The following is a 14,655-nucleotide window of genomic DNA, read 5'->3' on the forward strand; positions in this document are numbered from 1 at the left end:
TCCATCTTTCAATAGAAGGAATTTTTTAGTCAGTACAAAATTAGTCTTTCCTTTTTTTTTTTTTTTTTTACCATTACGCATTCTTTTAATTTTTTTCATTAGAGTTTTTTTTTTTTTTCCAAAAAAAAAAAAGAATGCAACTTTATATGTACCTCCTATTTATGCAGGAACAGTTGTAATATACACTTAGCTCCAAGGGGAAACTTTCAAAACAATTTTTTATTCTTCAATATACTTTTTATTTATTTTTTCTTTTATTTGCTTTTTCTTCCTTCTTTCTAATTTGTTATTCTTCTAAATAGTGTATTTATAATACTTGTTTATTAGTAAACTTCCACGAAGAATTAATGTAATTTGTTCATTCTTACATTTATACATTTTGGTGTGAAGTATAGTTCGAAAATATGCCCCCACCTTCTATTATTACTAATTTGTTCCTTATTTCTTTTTTTTTACATTTAAGGTACATTATATTTCAGTGCACATGTATGCTATATATGTATACAGTTGTATACATGTACCTAGCTATAAATTTATGTATGCATGTGTAATTAATTTTATTTGAAAAAAGAGGAAAGGAGTCTTCTTTCAACCTCCGTTTTAAATAATGCATTATGCACACATTTTGTTTACGTAATGTTTACACAATTTCTTTTTCATACCAACATAATCCAAACATTACCTTGCTAATGTAGTTTATTTTTTCGTTTTACCGGAAGCATATGATCGCATACAAGTGAATGCAGTAGCCTAGGACACATGAATAATTTATTTTTTGCCCAGAAGCATAGGAGATCCTATTTAAATGGAACAGTATAAGAAGAAAAATGTACAGTTCAGTCCGCTTCTCCGTCAACAATATGATCGAAACATTATTCTGTTAGTGTAATTCATCTTTTCCTCCCACCAAAATTATACCATCCCATTGAAGTAAATGCAACAATATAAGGAAAAAGAAAAAAAGAACAGAGAATGAATAATTTATCCTATTCTTTTATTCGATGGTTTGCACTGTCCCTGTTGTTATGGAATAATTACGAATATGCGAACGAGGTTAGACTTAACAGTTAACTTGAAAAAGAAAAGTTGTCTGTGTGTATATGTCTATGCACATGTTTGTGTGATTTTCGTGTATTCTTATTCATACTCGTCCAACATTTTCAAAAGAGGATGTTTTCCTTATATTACTGATATTTCAGAAACTTCCCAAGTTGCACACCTATTTATTTCTTTTCAATTATCGTTTATATTAACCTCCTCCTTCTTTTTCCTTTAGAACAAGTTTGGGAAAACATGGAATAACATAATCCGCAGGAAGCATGCGTTAGACGTACGCGGCAGCCGATTATTGAAGGAAAAGGGGAAAACACATGTGGACAACAATGGCAGTTTTTCCTCATTAGAGGACGTTGTGTTGGGAATAAGCAGTGACGATGAAAGTAACGTTGGAAAAGCAACAAAAATACTATTAGACAAGGATGGACTTATGGAAAAATTCAATAATATAATGTCGGATGGTGAATTGAAAAGACCAATTTCTTCCTTAACCAAAGGTGGTAAACATAAACCAAAGTCTAAATTTTTAGCTGAAGGTGAAAAGTACACATCCAATAAATGCAGTAGCAGGAGGAAGGACTATTATTCAGATGATTATGATGAGGAAGATGAAAAATATAAAAAGAAAAAAGATGAAAATAAAAAATATGATGACAAAAAATATGAAGACAAAATATGTTCAAACAAAAAATATGAAAGCAGAAAATATAAAAACGAAAAATATAAAAACAAAAAATATAAAAATAGAAAATATGAAAACAAAAAATATAAAAACAAAAAATATGAAGAAAAGGAAGAGGAGTATGACTGTAAATATCGCAACGTTCGCAAACACCGCCATAATGATAGGGACAGGCGCAAATATAGCGACAATCGTAAGCATGGTCATGATGATAGGCACAAACGCAAATATCGGGATGATCGTGACAATCGTAAATATCGAAATGATTGCGATGGTCGTCGGCAGCGCCATGATGAGCGTGACGATAGTATATACCAATATGGTCAAAGTGGTCAAAAGAATAAAAAATATCGTGACACATATGATGAATATGACAAATATGACAAATATGACAAATATGACAAATATGATAAATATGATAAGTATGATAAATATGATAAGTATAATGGGGAAAATTATCATGATAATCATGATGACAATTATAGAAAACCGTCAAATTCTAAACGACGTACATTCCATAATAATGGAAATAAGTCACCAAGAAAATATCCTGCCCAAGACGACCTTTGCCCTAAACCATCGAATAATAAATATGGAAATGTGAACAAAATTGGGAAAACACATAATCCAGTGAACCTACACGACGATGCAAAAAAAAAATTACCCAGAACATTAAAGAACCATTTTGACCATTCAAAAGGATACGGTTCAAAAAGGTATTATGGCGATGATGATTATGATGATGACAATGATTACGACGATGATGGACAATATTATGAAGCAAAATATGATGATCCTTATAATAAACAATTTGGGCTCCCCCAATTCGGTCCACAACCCGGGCAACTTGGTCAACCTGGATACCCCCAATTCGGTCCACAACCCTGGCAAGCTGGACAACCTGGTTACCCACAATTTGGTCCACAACCCGGGCAATCTGGACAACCTGGATACCCACAATTTGGTCCACAACCCGGGCAACCTGGACAACCTGGATACCCCCAATGTGGTCCTCCAGGTAAACTATCTCCTATGGAACCAAACAACGGTGGTACTTCTCAACAGAAGCCTAAAGGAAAACTAGCTAGATTTTTTAATGAAATTAAAAATTTTGTAAAAAAATCAGATGCAATGTATGAATCAGAGTTGATAAACATAATGCAACTTTCTTCAAATAGCAAAAACAACAGTGAAGCAAAACTTGGAACGAATAAAAAAACTATTAACAAAATAACAGTCTTTTCTCCAGTTCTCGCAATGACTAGCATTTTCATAATATGTGCCATTCATTCAGAAATTTTAGGTATGATTATATCTGCTGTATTGTTTGGTTTATCTTCCATATACGTTTACACTAAGTACAAGAAATGCAAACGTATGCTCAAAGCTCACAGTAAAAACAACGATCTTCAAGAATATTTAGAACCCGGAATCCCTCAACAAATTACCTATCAACCCGAATGTCCAAATAATAATTTATTCAATAACGTACATTAATTTTTTTTATACTCAGGAGCAAAATTCGCACATACTCTAAATATATATGTGAGCTCAATATAACTTCTTCTCATCTTTTTTATAAATAATTATTATAAATGTAGTTTTGTGTGTTCCCTATCCGAAAAATAAATTAAAATTTTCTTCTTTAGTATGTACACAAATTATTAATTATGTATAAAAGCTGTCATAAGATCACTTTCCCCTTTTTTTTTAAATCATTAATTAGTATTTTTATTTGTTCTTTCTTTCCTTTTTATTTTCTCTTTTTCTTCTTTGTGTAAATTCACTACGTATATATTTTCCGCATATTTGTTTAGACACAATAAATAAAACAATATTATGTGCTTTGCTTAATATAGGAAATGATAGTTCTCAGTACCCTATATAAGTCTATTTTTTAATTAGCACTGCATTTCACTATTATTTTGGTAAATTACACTTAAGGAAATAATTTAAGTTATGAAAAATAATAATAGATATTATTATCCTTATTAAATGGAAAATAATTGCATCGCAATTCCCTAGCTTGCTAAAATCAAATTCATGTATTTTCCTTTTTTGTGTTATAATTCCACTTCTTCATGTGAAGTACATGTTACCTTAACTAAAAAAATTAAATGGTTTATTCGTAGAAATTATATATGTATATATGTTTTCTTCTTTTTCCTTTTCCTCACATTTAATGTGTGGCCCCCTGCGAATGTCTCTTTTTAATACAATATAAGAATGCGTCCTTTATGTGAAATGCGATTCAGCAAAGAATAATCGTAAAACACACTTCACTCTTATTAAAAACGTTTATATTCACGCGTTCCGACTAACCTTAGTTACTCAACATTTATATAAAAATAATTCATTACATCCTCTTTTGTCAGCCTATTCATAATTCTTTTAACCAGGTGTACATATTCGCATTCCACCTCATTATTGTACTATTTTTGGTATTTATTAGCATTACCTAGACAACCTACCAAAATGAGAAAGAGACTCTCTAGATGCAAATAGAATTAAGCAAATTTCACATCACAATCGAATTTATGTTCCATACAATGTTTATTTATCAACCGCAAAAAGATTTGAATAACCCCTTTTCCTTTATTCTTTCTTTATACACCTCCATCTAACGTTGTGCCTTGTGTAGGAATTATGTAGCAACAATATTTTCTATACCGTAATAATATTAAAAAGAGAAAAAAAAATTAGATGCGTACAATTACACATACATTGTAATAACAACACCTTGTGATCAAAAAAAAAATGATCCATTTCTGTAGAATGTTCACTTATATTGATTTTGTTCCTTTACCCTATTATGTAAAGAAATTAATGGTAGTAAAAAAAAAAAAAAAGGACCGCCATAGAGTAATATTATGCATTATTAGAAATAAAGATAGAAATTACGAATTTAACTTTGTTACATTAGCAAATGCAAAGGAAAAAAAAAAAAAAAAAAATTCATCAACCACGTAATCCTTCTTTCTAAAAATAGGTGAGAAACGAATGTAACAAATTATCACGCCTAAATAGGTTACTGTGATACTTTTCTTAATACACATGGGTCATTATCATACATGTGATGGCACGTTATACCCATATCCTTTCGTGTGCATCTGCCAATAAGGGAAGTTAAAGTCACATATCGACAACATCCACTGGACATCACATTCTTATCATTATAATATGTTATTACATTTCTTTATTCGAACAATTATCATATTATAAAAATTCATTTTTATCATATTGTCTGAAATTATTCTTGCAGTCCCCTTTTTCTATTGTACAGAAATGATACAATCCTTTTCATCTAAGGTGTACCACTATAAATAAATTAACCCCTACTTTTCAGAACAATATACATTGTTCAAAATAGTGCCACTAAATTATGGTGTACAAAATGTACTATTATAATTCATACTATGTATAGAGGTTTAAACACAGACACGCTTCTCCTTTATATTGTGTTAATAAGAATTAATAAAAACAAAAAACATGCACAAGTACAATATACATCGTTCCTAAGAGAACAAATAAATTTACTCATTTCTATTAGGTACATTTTGGGGGGTAAATTTACAATGGCAGCTTTTAAACTGATATATGACTCAATATGATTTTCTTCACTTCCATTAAAATGTATGCACACTTATTTCATCTTCATTTTAAATACGTATAATTTGTGGTTATATGACTTTCGTTGCAACTTTTCAAATACGATAAATTTAGTGAAAGATGTTGTAGATTTTTTATTTGTCTACTTTACTCAATATTATTTCGTAGTACAAAACTATCACAGAGCATGTATTCAACATTATATGCAATAATCCAAAAGATAAAAGGATAAAATAAGTGTAAGCCCAAGTGATATTCCGCTTGCACTTCCTAAACTATTTCGTTCGTTCTGAATATTTTCGTCCTTCATCCCTTTTTAATTTTGTACTCAATTTTTGCACTTCCTGTATAACACGCCACTTTATGAAAACATAATTATTGCCCTTCCTGTACAATTCAAAAAATTTCAGGATTAGTTTTCATAATTTACTGCACACCATGTTTCCTATATCATGCGGTTCCCCCACATTAATAGTATTTAAAAATGGCTGTTCGAGCTATATATAATAATCTGCACATTTATTGATACATTACACGCAATATGCAACTAAAACAACATTCTATTAGAACAGGAATATCGCATTCCTGCAAAATGCTAATTAAACGATTAATCGAATTTTAAAGAAACCATTCCTATAAATGGAATATAATTAAATAATCTGCATCCCCTTTCTTCTTTAACGCACTATTTTACCATTTCCATGATGATATTAAAACGAAATATAAATTATAATATGTAGATGGCAAAAATATACATATACATATAATCCACTTATCAAAACCTGATCATTCTCTTCTCCTATCATTTTTTCGTCCCTATATTTCCGTACACAAGAACCCCCGAAATGTGGAATTTTCACTCTTCGGTTGCCAATTTATACGACTCTTTTTCAATTTTAATTTAATTATTATTTATTCTTTTCCTAGTGCCATATATTGTCATTGCAGAAATGTTTAAAAAAAGAAAAAATAATCTTCTAATATATTATGCCGCGGGGAATATTATGATCCCCATAAAATTAAAAAAGTACGATAATGCACAAAATTATTATCCCCCCTCAATTGCTCACAGAATATTATGACACAAAGTAGGCACATTAATCCCTGACAAGAAGAAAAAAATATGTATAATACATAAATAACAACGAAGAAGGAATCTATTTCTGCTTTATTTTTATGCTCTAATAAATAAGTACAACATAATTTTCTACTGTTAATTTATTGTGTTCGATGTATATATACGTATATTTAAATAAATGCACACGTGAATTCTTTTAAAAACAACTTTTAATAAAAGCCCAAAAAATCCGAATTTATTTTTTTCCTAGCGTAATATCTAATGTATGTGATGATATTCATAAATTCTTTGTAATGACAACATTGATTTAATAGAATATTAAATAAATTACATAAAATTAATATATTTATAGATTCGTATCTAATAATTGAATTTGCTCCGATTTACATATATACGAATATATGCTTTTAAGAAGGTTTTTTCATAAATGTAAAAAATATTTCATTTATGAGAAAAAAAATTTTCTTAAGATTTCGTTTTAAACAAAAATAATTCAGATGAGCTGAGTTCCAGGAAAATAAGTACGCGAAATTGGCGGTATCCTAACAAAATTGCATCTTCATATACATTATGCATATATTTCTCATTTTAAATTGCTTTTTCCCTTATAATTTCGTTATTCTTTCAAAGTGATATATTATGTACACTTTATCGAGGCAGTAATTGTTTAACGGAAAAATAAATACGTTGATGTAATTATAAATTCATATTACAGTAAAAAATTATTTCTTTGAAAATAATTTCTGATTTTTGTCCTATTAATTAGTGCTCTTTTATTGAACAATATTACGGAATAATAAACCCCGTAAACACTTCATTTGTGCATGATCATTCTGCATGGAAAATTCGCTCTATTACGGAGTGTTCTTATTTGAATAGTATATAATTTTTTTCTTTTCTCCTGCTTTGTTTATTTTATATTGTTTCGTTCATACATTATTACTTTTTCGCCCTATATAAAGAAAATCATAAGTATGAAATATTTTACAACCTCACGTTGGTGTTCACTATTAAAGCTGTTTTAAAAGGTACACAGTAGCCACTACTTTACTTTTTAAAAAGATCTACACTTTCTTCATTAATGCATAACGAAACATGGAAGCGGATACTAATGCATCAGATAACGATTTAGCAGATAATAATTTAGAGAGCCAAGTTCCCGATGAACCTGAAGTTGACAATGTTGCGCCAGATGGAGATGCACTAGAAACAGAACCAGCAATTTCTGATGAACTAGAAAATGAAACATTGCTTGATGAGGGGACAGAAGGCGATGTGCTGGATGGTGATGTGGAAATCGATAATGTAGAGTTAGAAGAAATGGCTGATGAAGGAATGCATGCGGAGGATGATGTAGACGAGGTCTCTATAGACCCCGATTCTACGGATAACCCAGAGTTAGGTGATGAAACGGTGGAAAATGAAATGCAAAGCGATCAGCCAATGGATCATGAAACAGCAATTGAGGAAATGGATAATCATTCTGACGCACCTGAAGAAATAGCAGATGATACATACCAAACCGATGGAAATGTAGATGCAGAGGACGACGCTGATGGAGTAATAGACAGTGAAGATGTAGCCGATGAACCGTTAGATGATGATGTCGCAGCTGAAGAAATTACAGACGATGATAAGGTGCATGAAGATTCGGAGAACATGGATGATTCTAATCTAAAAGATATTGATTCAGAGGACGCTAATCTAGAAGCTGATGAGCACAAAGATGCGGAAGTGGAAGATAGCGATAATGCTAATAGCGGAGAGGTAGAAGATCTTGTAGCAGATAGTTCCGACACTGTTAGTACAAATACAGATGACAGCAGCAATAACACGTTAGATAGTAAGATAGTAAGCACTCCTAGTTTTTTGAGTAGAAAAATATTTGATAATAACTTCCTCGTTAAATTTGAAGACAACGCTTTTCTACAGAAACTAAAAGAAAGCTCCAGGAACCTATTCACCGTAACGGGGTTTTTAGGTTTCGTTTTTTCAGTTTTAAGTGTTGCTTTTTTTACAATAACGTGTGCTCATTTTCTGAAGGAACTTTCAATGGTAAGTCTAAAATTTCATGCAAAAGTTTTTTTTTTCACTTAAATGGGTAAATAATATGTTGTGCACATCTGAAGTAATTTTTTCATGTTAAACGTGCCTTCACTTTTTTATATCTTCTTCATTTCGAATCTTCTTATATGCCTTATTGTTCTCCTCCCCCACTTCCCCTTTTTTTTACAGTCGTTAGAGAGGCAACAACAGAGTATATATGCTAAAGGGGATCCATTGCTGACTACTCAGGCAACCCAGTTTTATCAAAACACTCCAGATGCAATGGAAAAATGGAAGGAAAACGAATGGAACACATGGAAGAGAGAATTGGATTACAGCTGGGAAGAATTCAACGAATCTGTAGAAAATGGGAAACAGAAATGGCTTGTAAATAAGAACAAAGATTGGGAAGACTGGCTAAAATCTATGGAAAAGAAATGGACGCATTATAATGACGGAGTAGATAGAGAATATAATTCAAACCTTTTTGAAATATCTGTATACTGGAATGACCAACAGTGGGAAAATTGGTTAAGAACACAAGGAGAACAATTCATGGAGTTAGATTGGAAAAAATGGATGTATGAAAATAAATTCTCCTTAGACGCTTGGGCTTCAAAAGAGTGGGCCAAATGGAAAAAAGACAAAATAACGTCATGGTTGTTCTGTGACTGGAAAATTAATGAACAAAAACATTGGGAAGATTGGGAAAATAAGACATGGCCAAAATTATTGCATTTAAGAGACAGAAAAAACTGGATCAAATGGAAGGAAAGAATCAAAAGGGAATGGCAGGAGTGGAAAAACTGGGTACAGGAAAAAGATAACGTATTCGTAAGTAACAAATGGAATTGTTGGTCCAAATGGAGAAATGATAGACGAGCTATGTTTGATGATTGGATGAAGCCTTTTATTGAAAAATGCATAAATGAAAAACAGTGGAATGTGTGGAAGGAACAAAGAAATTATGCAAATAGCAGAGTGTATGCCTAAGAAGCAAAGCATAAAAATAGTTAACCAAGTAAAGCGAGTGTGAGGTAATTCGAGCAATCTGCATTCTCGCATTCGAATTATTAATCCTAATATCATTTGCCCAACAAATGGAGAAAAAAAAGGAACGAAATATTTAGTTGCTATAAAGAAAATTATGGTAAAATGAAAATTCGTCAAAATTAGGAGATATATCTGTAAAATCATTTGAGTGCCTGCTTTATTCCCGTTCTGAATAAGATTACATGCACAGCAGAACAATGAGCTCACCTCAAAGTCTATTTCTCTCGCTACCACCAAATTTAAGTACGCACAGATTTAAAAAGGCGAATTCGTAGAAATGGTTATAAAATATATGTCACTTAAAAGAAAAGTATAGTTCTTCTCAAAATTGTCTGTATTGCATATGTGTATATATACACTCATAGTAGCTAAATTTGTAATGCGGTGCCATTTTTTGAAATACTGATCTTCTCATATTAGGAAAAGTAGTATATCATCCTCACGTTCCACATTTCCAAAACAGTAGTAATCTGTTTGACGTTACATCAGCAGTTTTAATATATGTTTTTTTTTCTCTTTTTAACATGTACAATTGTAACAATTATTTGTTACAATTTCTATATTTCAATTGTGATATATATGTATCATTACTTACATAAATATATCCTAATGTTTCAACATTAGTTTTAGGCGACTTTTCTTTTATTTTATTCTCCTTTTTTTTTTTTTTTTCTTTTTTTTTTTTTAGAACTTTTAATATTTTTTCCCTGGTAGATAATGAAAAACATTAATCTTGTTAACAAACATTATTACCTCATAATCCATCCTTTTAAATAATTGTTCGCAGTAGCGTAACAGCATCGTTACATAAACGGTCACTTTGTAAGTACCATGTTCGTTTCGTTTGCTCTGTTTCTAAGAAAGGTCACTCAAAAAGCACAGCTAATTCTATAGACATGCATTTGCATATTCCGTGGGCGCTACTTCATCCCTACGAGGATCTCACTGTTATAGCAGCGTTATTGTGTAATCCCTGTATCAGTATATGCTAAAATAGAAAAGCAATTTTTGCAATAATTCCTGTAACAACGGGTCAAAAGCTACTCTATTACCTATTCGTTCGTATGCACATGCGCATCATATCATTTTGCAAAACCCATGTTTAATTTTCCTTATTCTATCACTATTTTCTATATTTTTTAATTTCTCTTACACTAAGGATGGCGTTATTTTTCGAATATCTCCAACATGTATCTTTATTTATTTGCACAGTTTTGTCTACAATAAGCAAAATTATGAGAAAAAGTTTTTGACCTACGGTTCTTACGAATGCCAAAATTTCAACATTCGTTTTAACATACCGTGTAAAGGTGGCGTAAAAACAGAAAAACATTTCTTTTATACGTTCAGCAGTTAAGCGAAAACACTACAACAAAAATACGCAATAAAAAATGTAAAATATCTTTTTTCGAAAAAGATTTAGAGCCAAGCAACATAATACAGGAGCTCGTACCAAATGTAGGACACCAAATTGAACGTTAGCGCGTTTAAAAAATGGACAATTAAGCATGCTTTTTGCTATGAATGGTTTACCACAAAATGGGAAATTCCGTTAAGGAACATAAAATTGGAAGGGTCACCAATCAAAGTGTACAATAAAATTTATGTTAAGCCCGTAAATATATTCCGAATGGAAGAGCTATACGTATAGAATTAGCAGGATAGTGGCTCATTGTATAGAATCCTTTAAACTTGAAAACCTTAAAATGGAGGAATCAACAAATTAGTGAAAAGAAGCACATCACCATCTGTGCTTTTTCCTACAAATGATCAAAATGGAAAAGAGACAAACATATTTTTACATAATCAATGAATAAACCCACGTGAACATATCCCTTTGGAATGAATAAATAGTTCACCGAATAATTAATAAAAACACTGAACAAAATGGAATTGTCCTTAAATATTTTCTACAAACTTGGTATATACAGTATCCGCACGTCATTGTACCATTAATGGAAAAAAAGGAAAAAAGCACACAAAGGGAACAATTCAAAATGGAAAATCACTCCCTTGTCCCAAGTAATATTCCCAATTTGATGACGTTTTGAGCTCATATTTATTCTTTTCAACACAAACTGATGATTTATTACAAAAAATGGAAAAACTGAAAATTCCCATCAATATATTTTCTAACATCAAGTTGCGGAAAAATTAGTACTCACCTTTAGGATGGTTCATGGGCTTTCCAAAAATAATTACCTTTATTCCAATGGTTCTGCGTATTAGGGATCCATTTGCACATTAAATAGTTCCGTTTGAGGAAAAAAATTGTGCTATTTCTATAATTCTTTTACTTCACGCAATTATGCCCTATATCTGAATTGCTCCCGTTCGGCCTAACAAAAATTGGCCAAAAAATAGTGCCGAACGAATGTAAAATTTAATGATAGAAAAATGCTATTTTCTAACTTTCATTCATTTCATACACAATAATCTGTACATTTTCCTTTTGCAATTTTTAGTAAAGTTGCAAGGTTTGGCTTTTCCCACGTAAACATAAATATATACATATAGATCTGCGCGCGAGAGGATATATATTTCAAGAACTTTCTGTATATATATAAATTTCATTTTCTGTGTGTAAAAATTTTTATGTATCTAAACGAAGTGTGAATAACATTATGCCTTACCCATGTTATAGTACATTATCTCATAGCGTTTTATTTTTTTTATTTTTTTTGGCTCCGGTTCTGATAGGATAAAGTTGATATGTTTTCAGTTATGAATATTTTTTATGATCAAATTCCAGCTGGTATGGCAGGGTAAGGTATTTTCACTCACTGATAAATCAAACATGATTATTAAATTATTTTAACATAAAAAATAATTTAATAGAATTCTGTATAATATATCATTCTCTAAATACCCCCTTGGTTGATCCTTTTAGCACATTTTTCTTGTTTTATTAGAATTAACTGCAATGCGAAATGGACTTTATATGAGCGAGCCTTATATACTTATTTTAATATATGCACACACAAGCGAACGCATAAGGGTTTTAAATTATTTTGGCCTATTTAGTACCCCCCCAATAATTACTATGTGTAATTCTTCAAAGCACCGTTTTGTATTTACCCATAATTGAGCTATATTATATAATTTAACGTGTGTGTCCCCCTCCGTATATTCGTCTGGCTATTCATATTCTTCCTACCTTTTCTTTCATTTTTTACACTTTTAAAAATTCGGTAACCTTTTTTCCCAGTAATTACGTGACGCAAATTTTTTTTAATTTTTTTTTTTTGGAAAAATATTATAAAATAGCAACAGGGGTTTTTTATATATACATTTATTTTTACGTTAGTTTGTGTTATTTTATAACAAATTACATCCGTAAACATAAAGTTCCAATGATTTGTGTTAAGCAGGTAATTCCAGTGCGATATTATTAAAAGTATTTCTTCTTTTCTGATTACGAGTAAAAATTTAGTATCATTTTTATTCTTAGAAATAAAATTAACACTACTTTTTTTTCATTTTAGTTACTTCCAATTTGATGTGTAGGAAGTTTCAAACGATTCGTATTGCTGAAAAACAATTAAAATTTGAAAGCAAAAGCTGAAACCTAATTACAAAAAACGTAAATAACATAAAGAAATATACCACCAGTAACAGGAACAAAATGCTGCACCTTTTCGTCAAGCTTTTTCTATTTATTTCTCTCATCTATGTGTTACAAAATTTTAATCATGTAAGACCATAATATGGATGTTAAATAATGCAAAATGAAAAAAGGCCCTTTCTCTTATTCTTCATTTTTTTCATACTTCCTTTAATCTAATTGGCATAATCGAATACTCCATTTTGTACAAAATCGCACACATGCTTTTTTCCCCCTTTTTAGGGCACACATTATAACCCTAGCAACTGTCCACAAAATGTGAAATCCAGAAGCGACTTTATAATGGGCCGACAATTAGCCCATTTCCACGGACATCACCATGGACATGGCCATCATGGTGTTCATAACCACTGTACCGATACCTTTGGGGGAACTTGTAGAACAGGAGATCCCACCTCCATTAATAAATATAAACGTGATCCCTCATACGATTTCCCATTTGACCGACCTAAGAACAGGTTACATAGAACGCAATCATTACACCACCGTATTTCCTCATATTTCTTTTACAACAACTATAGGTACGACGACTACCACCGACTGCGTTACTAATTTATCATGTTCCCCCATAATTCCTCCCTGCAGAAATCGATTTTTTAATTTCTTTTCACATTTTCTTCATACACCAATGGTTGTTGATCCAGGCTACGGGATGGTACCGGGAGTAATGCATGATCCTATGATGGCTGGCATGGGCCATCCTGCTTATCCACCATTAACAGGCTACGTGGGATTCGGGAGTCGATATATAGCCCCAATGATAGCGTCGTTTATGGGATTACCATATTACGGTAAAGGATTAGTAGCATTTTTTTTACTCTTAATACCAGTAATTATTATTCTAGGTATAGTGGCTGCTGTAGTGGGGTAAGCTTTAAATTTCTTAATTTCTTTTCTGTATAATGGAAGGGACATAATACAGAAAATGGTTTATTGTATTTATCAAAATGAAAAGTATGATTAATAAAAACAATGGACATTGTACATAACTGAAAGTAGTAAAGCAGAATATCATAATATTATGAAAAAAGGAAAGACACCTAAATCATTAAATTAAAGAGCATAACTTGCTTACAGTTAATTACTCATTTATTGAGTATTAAGAAAGATAAAATCCATATGGCCTATTCTAAGCATCCTATACAATTGCGCACTTTTCAATATACTAATACAGATTTTTTCTTAATGTATAAATATTTTCGAGTAACTTTTCTTCGGATGATATTTTTAAATTTTTTCTCCTAAGAAATATCCATTTATTAGTACATAAATATAAAGTTAAATCAGAAGTTACATATATTTTAATGTTAATCTGCACAACTATATATTTTATGGAAGCCAAAAAATTTCGAGAAGATTTAGTACATGTGTATATATAAATTATTCATTTTTATCGCATTTTGATAAAATATTTATCAAAAAAAAAATATATATTAAGCGAAGAACGCAGAAGAGTTAAACACAATGTGAAAATTTCCAAATGATGCCAACTGACACAGATTAGAA

At 31.0% G+C, this 14,655-nt stretch overlaps 3 protein-coding genes across 3 annotated transcripts; all 3 read left to right on the forward strand.

Annotated features, from left to right (window-relative positions):
• Positions 1 to 972: 972 nt before the first annotated feature.
• On the forward strand, positions 973 to 3,235 carry PCOAH_00031850 (Uncharacterized protein; the record flags this gene model as incomplete). The annotated part of the gene is made up of 2 exons (XM_020059985.1): positions 973 to 1,053; positions 1,277 to 3,235. The coding sequence occupies 2 exons, from the start codon at positions 973 to 975 to the stop codon at positions 3,233 to 3,235; spliced, it is 2,040 nt and encodes a 679-aa protein (XP_019915600.1).
• A 4,285-nt stretch (positions 3,236 to 7,520) lies between these two features.
• Positions 7,521 to 9,464, forward strand: PCOAH_00031860 (Tryptophan/threonine-rich antigen; the record flags this gene model as incomplete). Its single annotated transcript, XM_020059986.1, has 2 exons — positions 7,521 to 8,480; positions 8,661 to 9,464. The coding sequence occupies 2 exons, from the start codon at positions 7,521 to 7,523 to the stop codon at positions 9,462 to 9,464; spliced, it is 1,764 nt and encodes a 587-aa protein (XP_019915742.1).
• Positions 9,465 to 13,149: 3,685 nt separating this feature from the next.
• On the forward strand, positions 13,150 to 14,113 carry PCOAH_00031870 (Uncharacterized protein; the record flags this gene model as incomplete). Its single annotated transcript, XM_020059987.1, has 4 exons — positions 13,150 to 13,218; positions 13,372 to 13,607; positions 13,735 to 14,016; positions 14,059 to 14,113. The coding sequence occupies 4 exons, from the start codon at positions 13,150 to 13,152 to the stop codon at positions 14,111 to 14,113; spliced, it is 642 nt and encodes a 213-aa protein (XP_019915895.1).
• Between the last annotated feature and the right edge of the window lie 542 nt (positions 14,114 to 14,655).

Source organism: Plasmodium coatneyi, chromosome 11 (assembly GCF_001680005.1).
Source record: "Plasmodium coatneyi strain Hackeri chromosome 11, complete sequence".
NCBI lineage: Eukaryota > Apicomplexa > Aconoidasida > Haemosporida > Plasmodiidae > Plasmodium > Plasmodium coatneyi.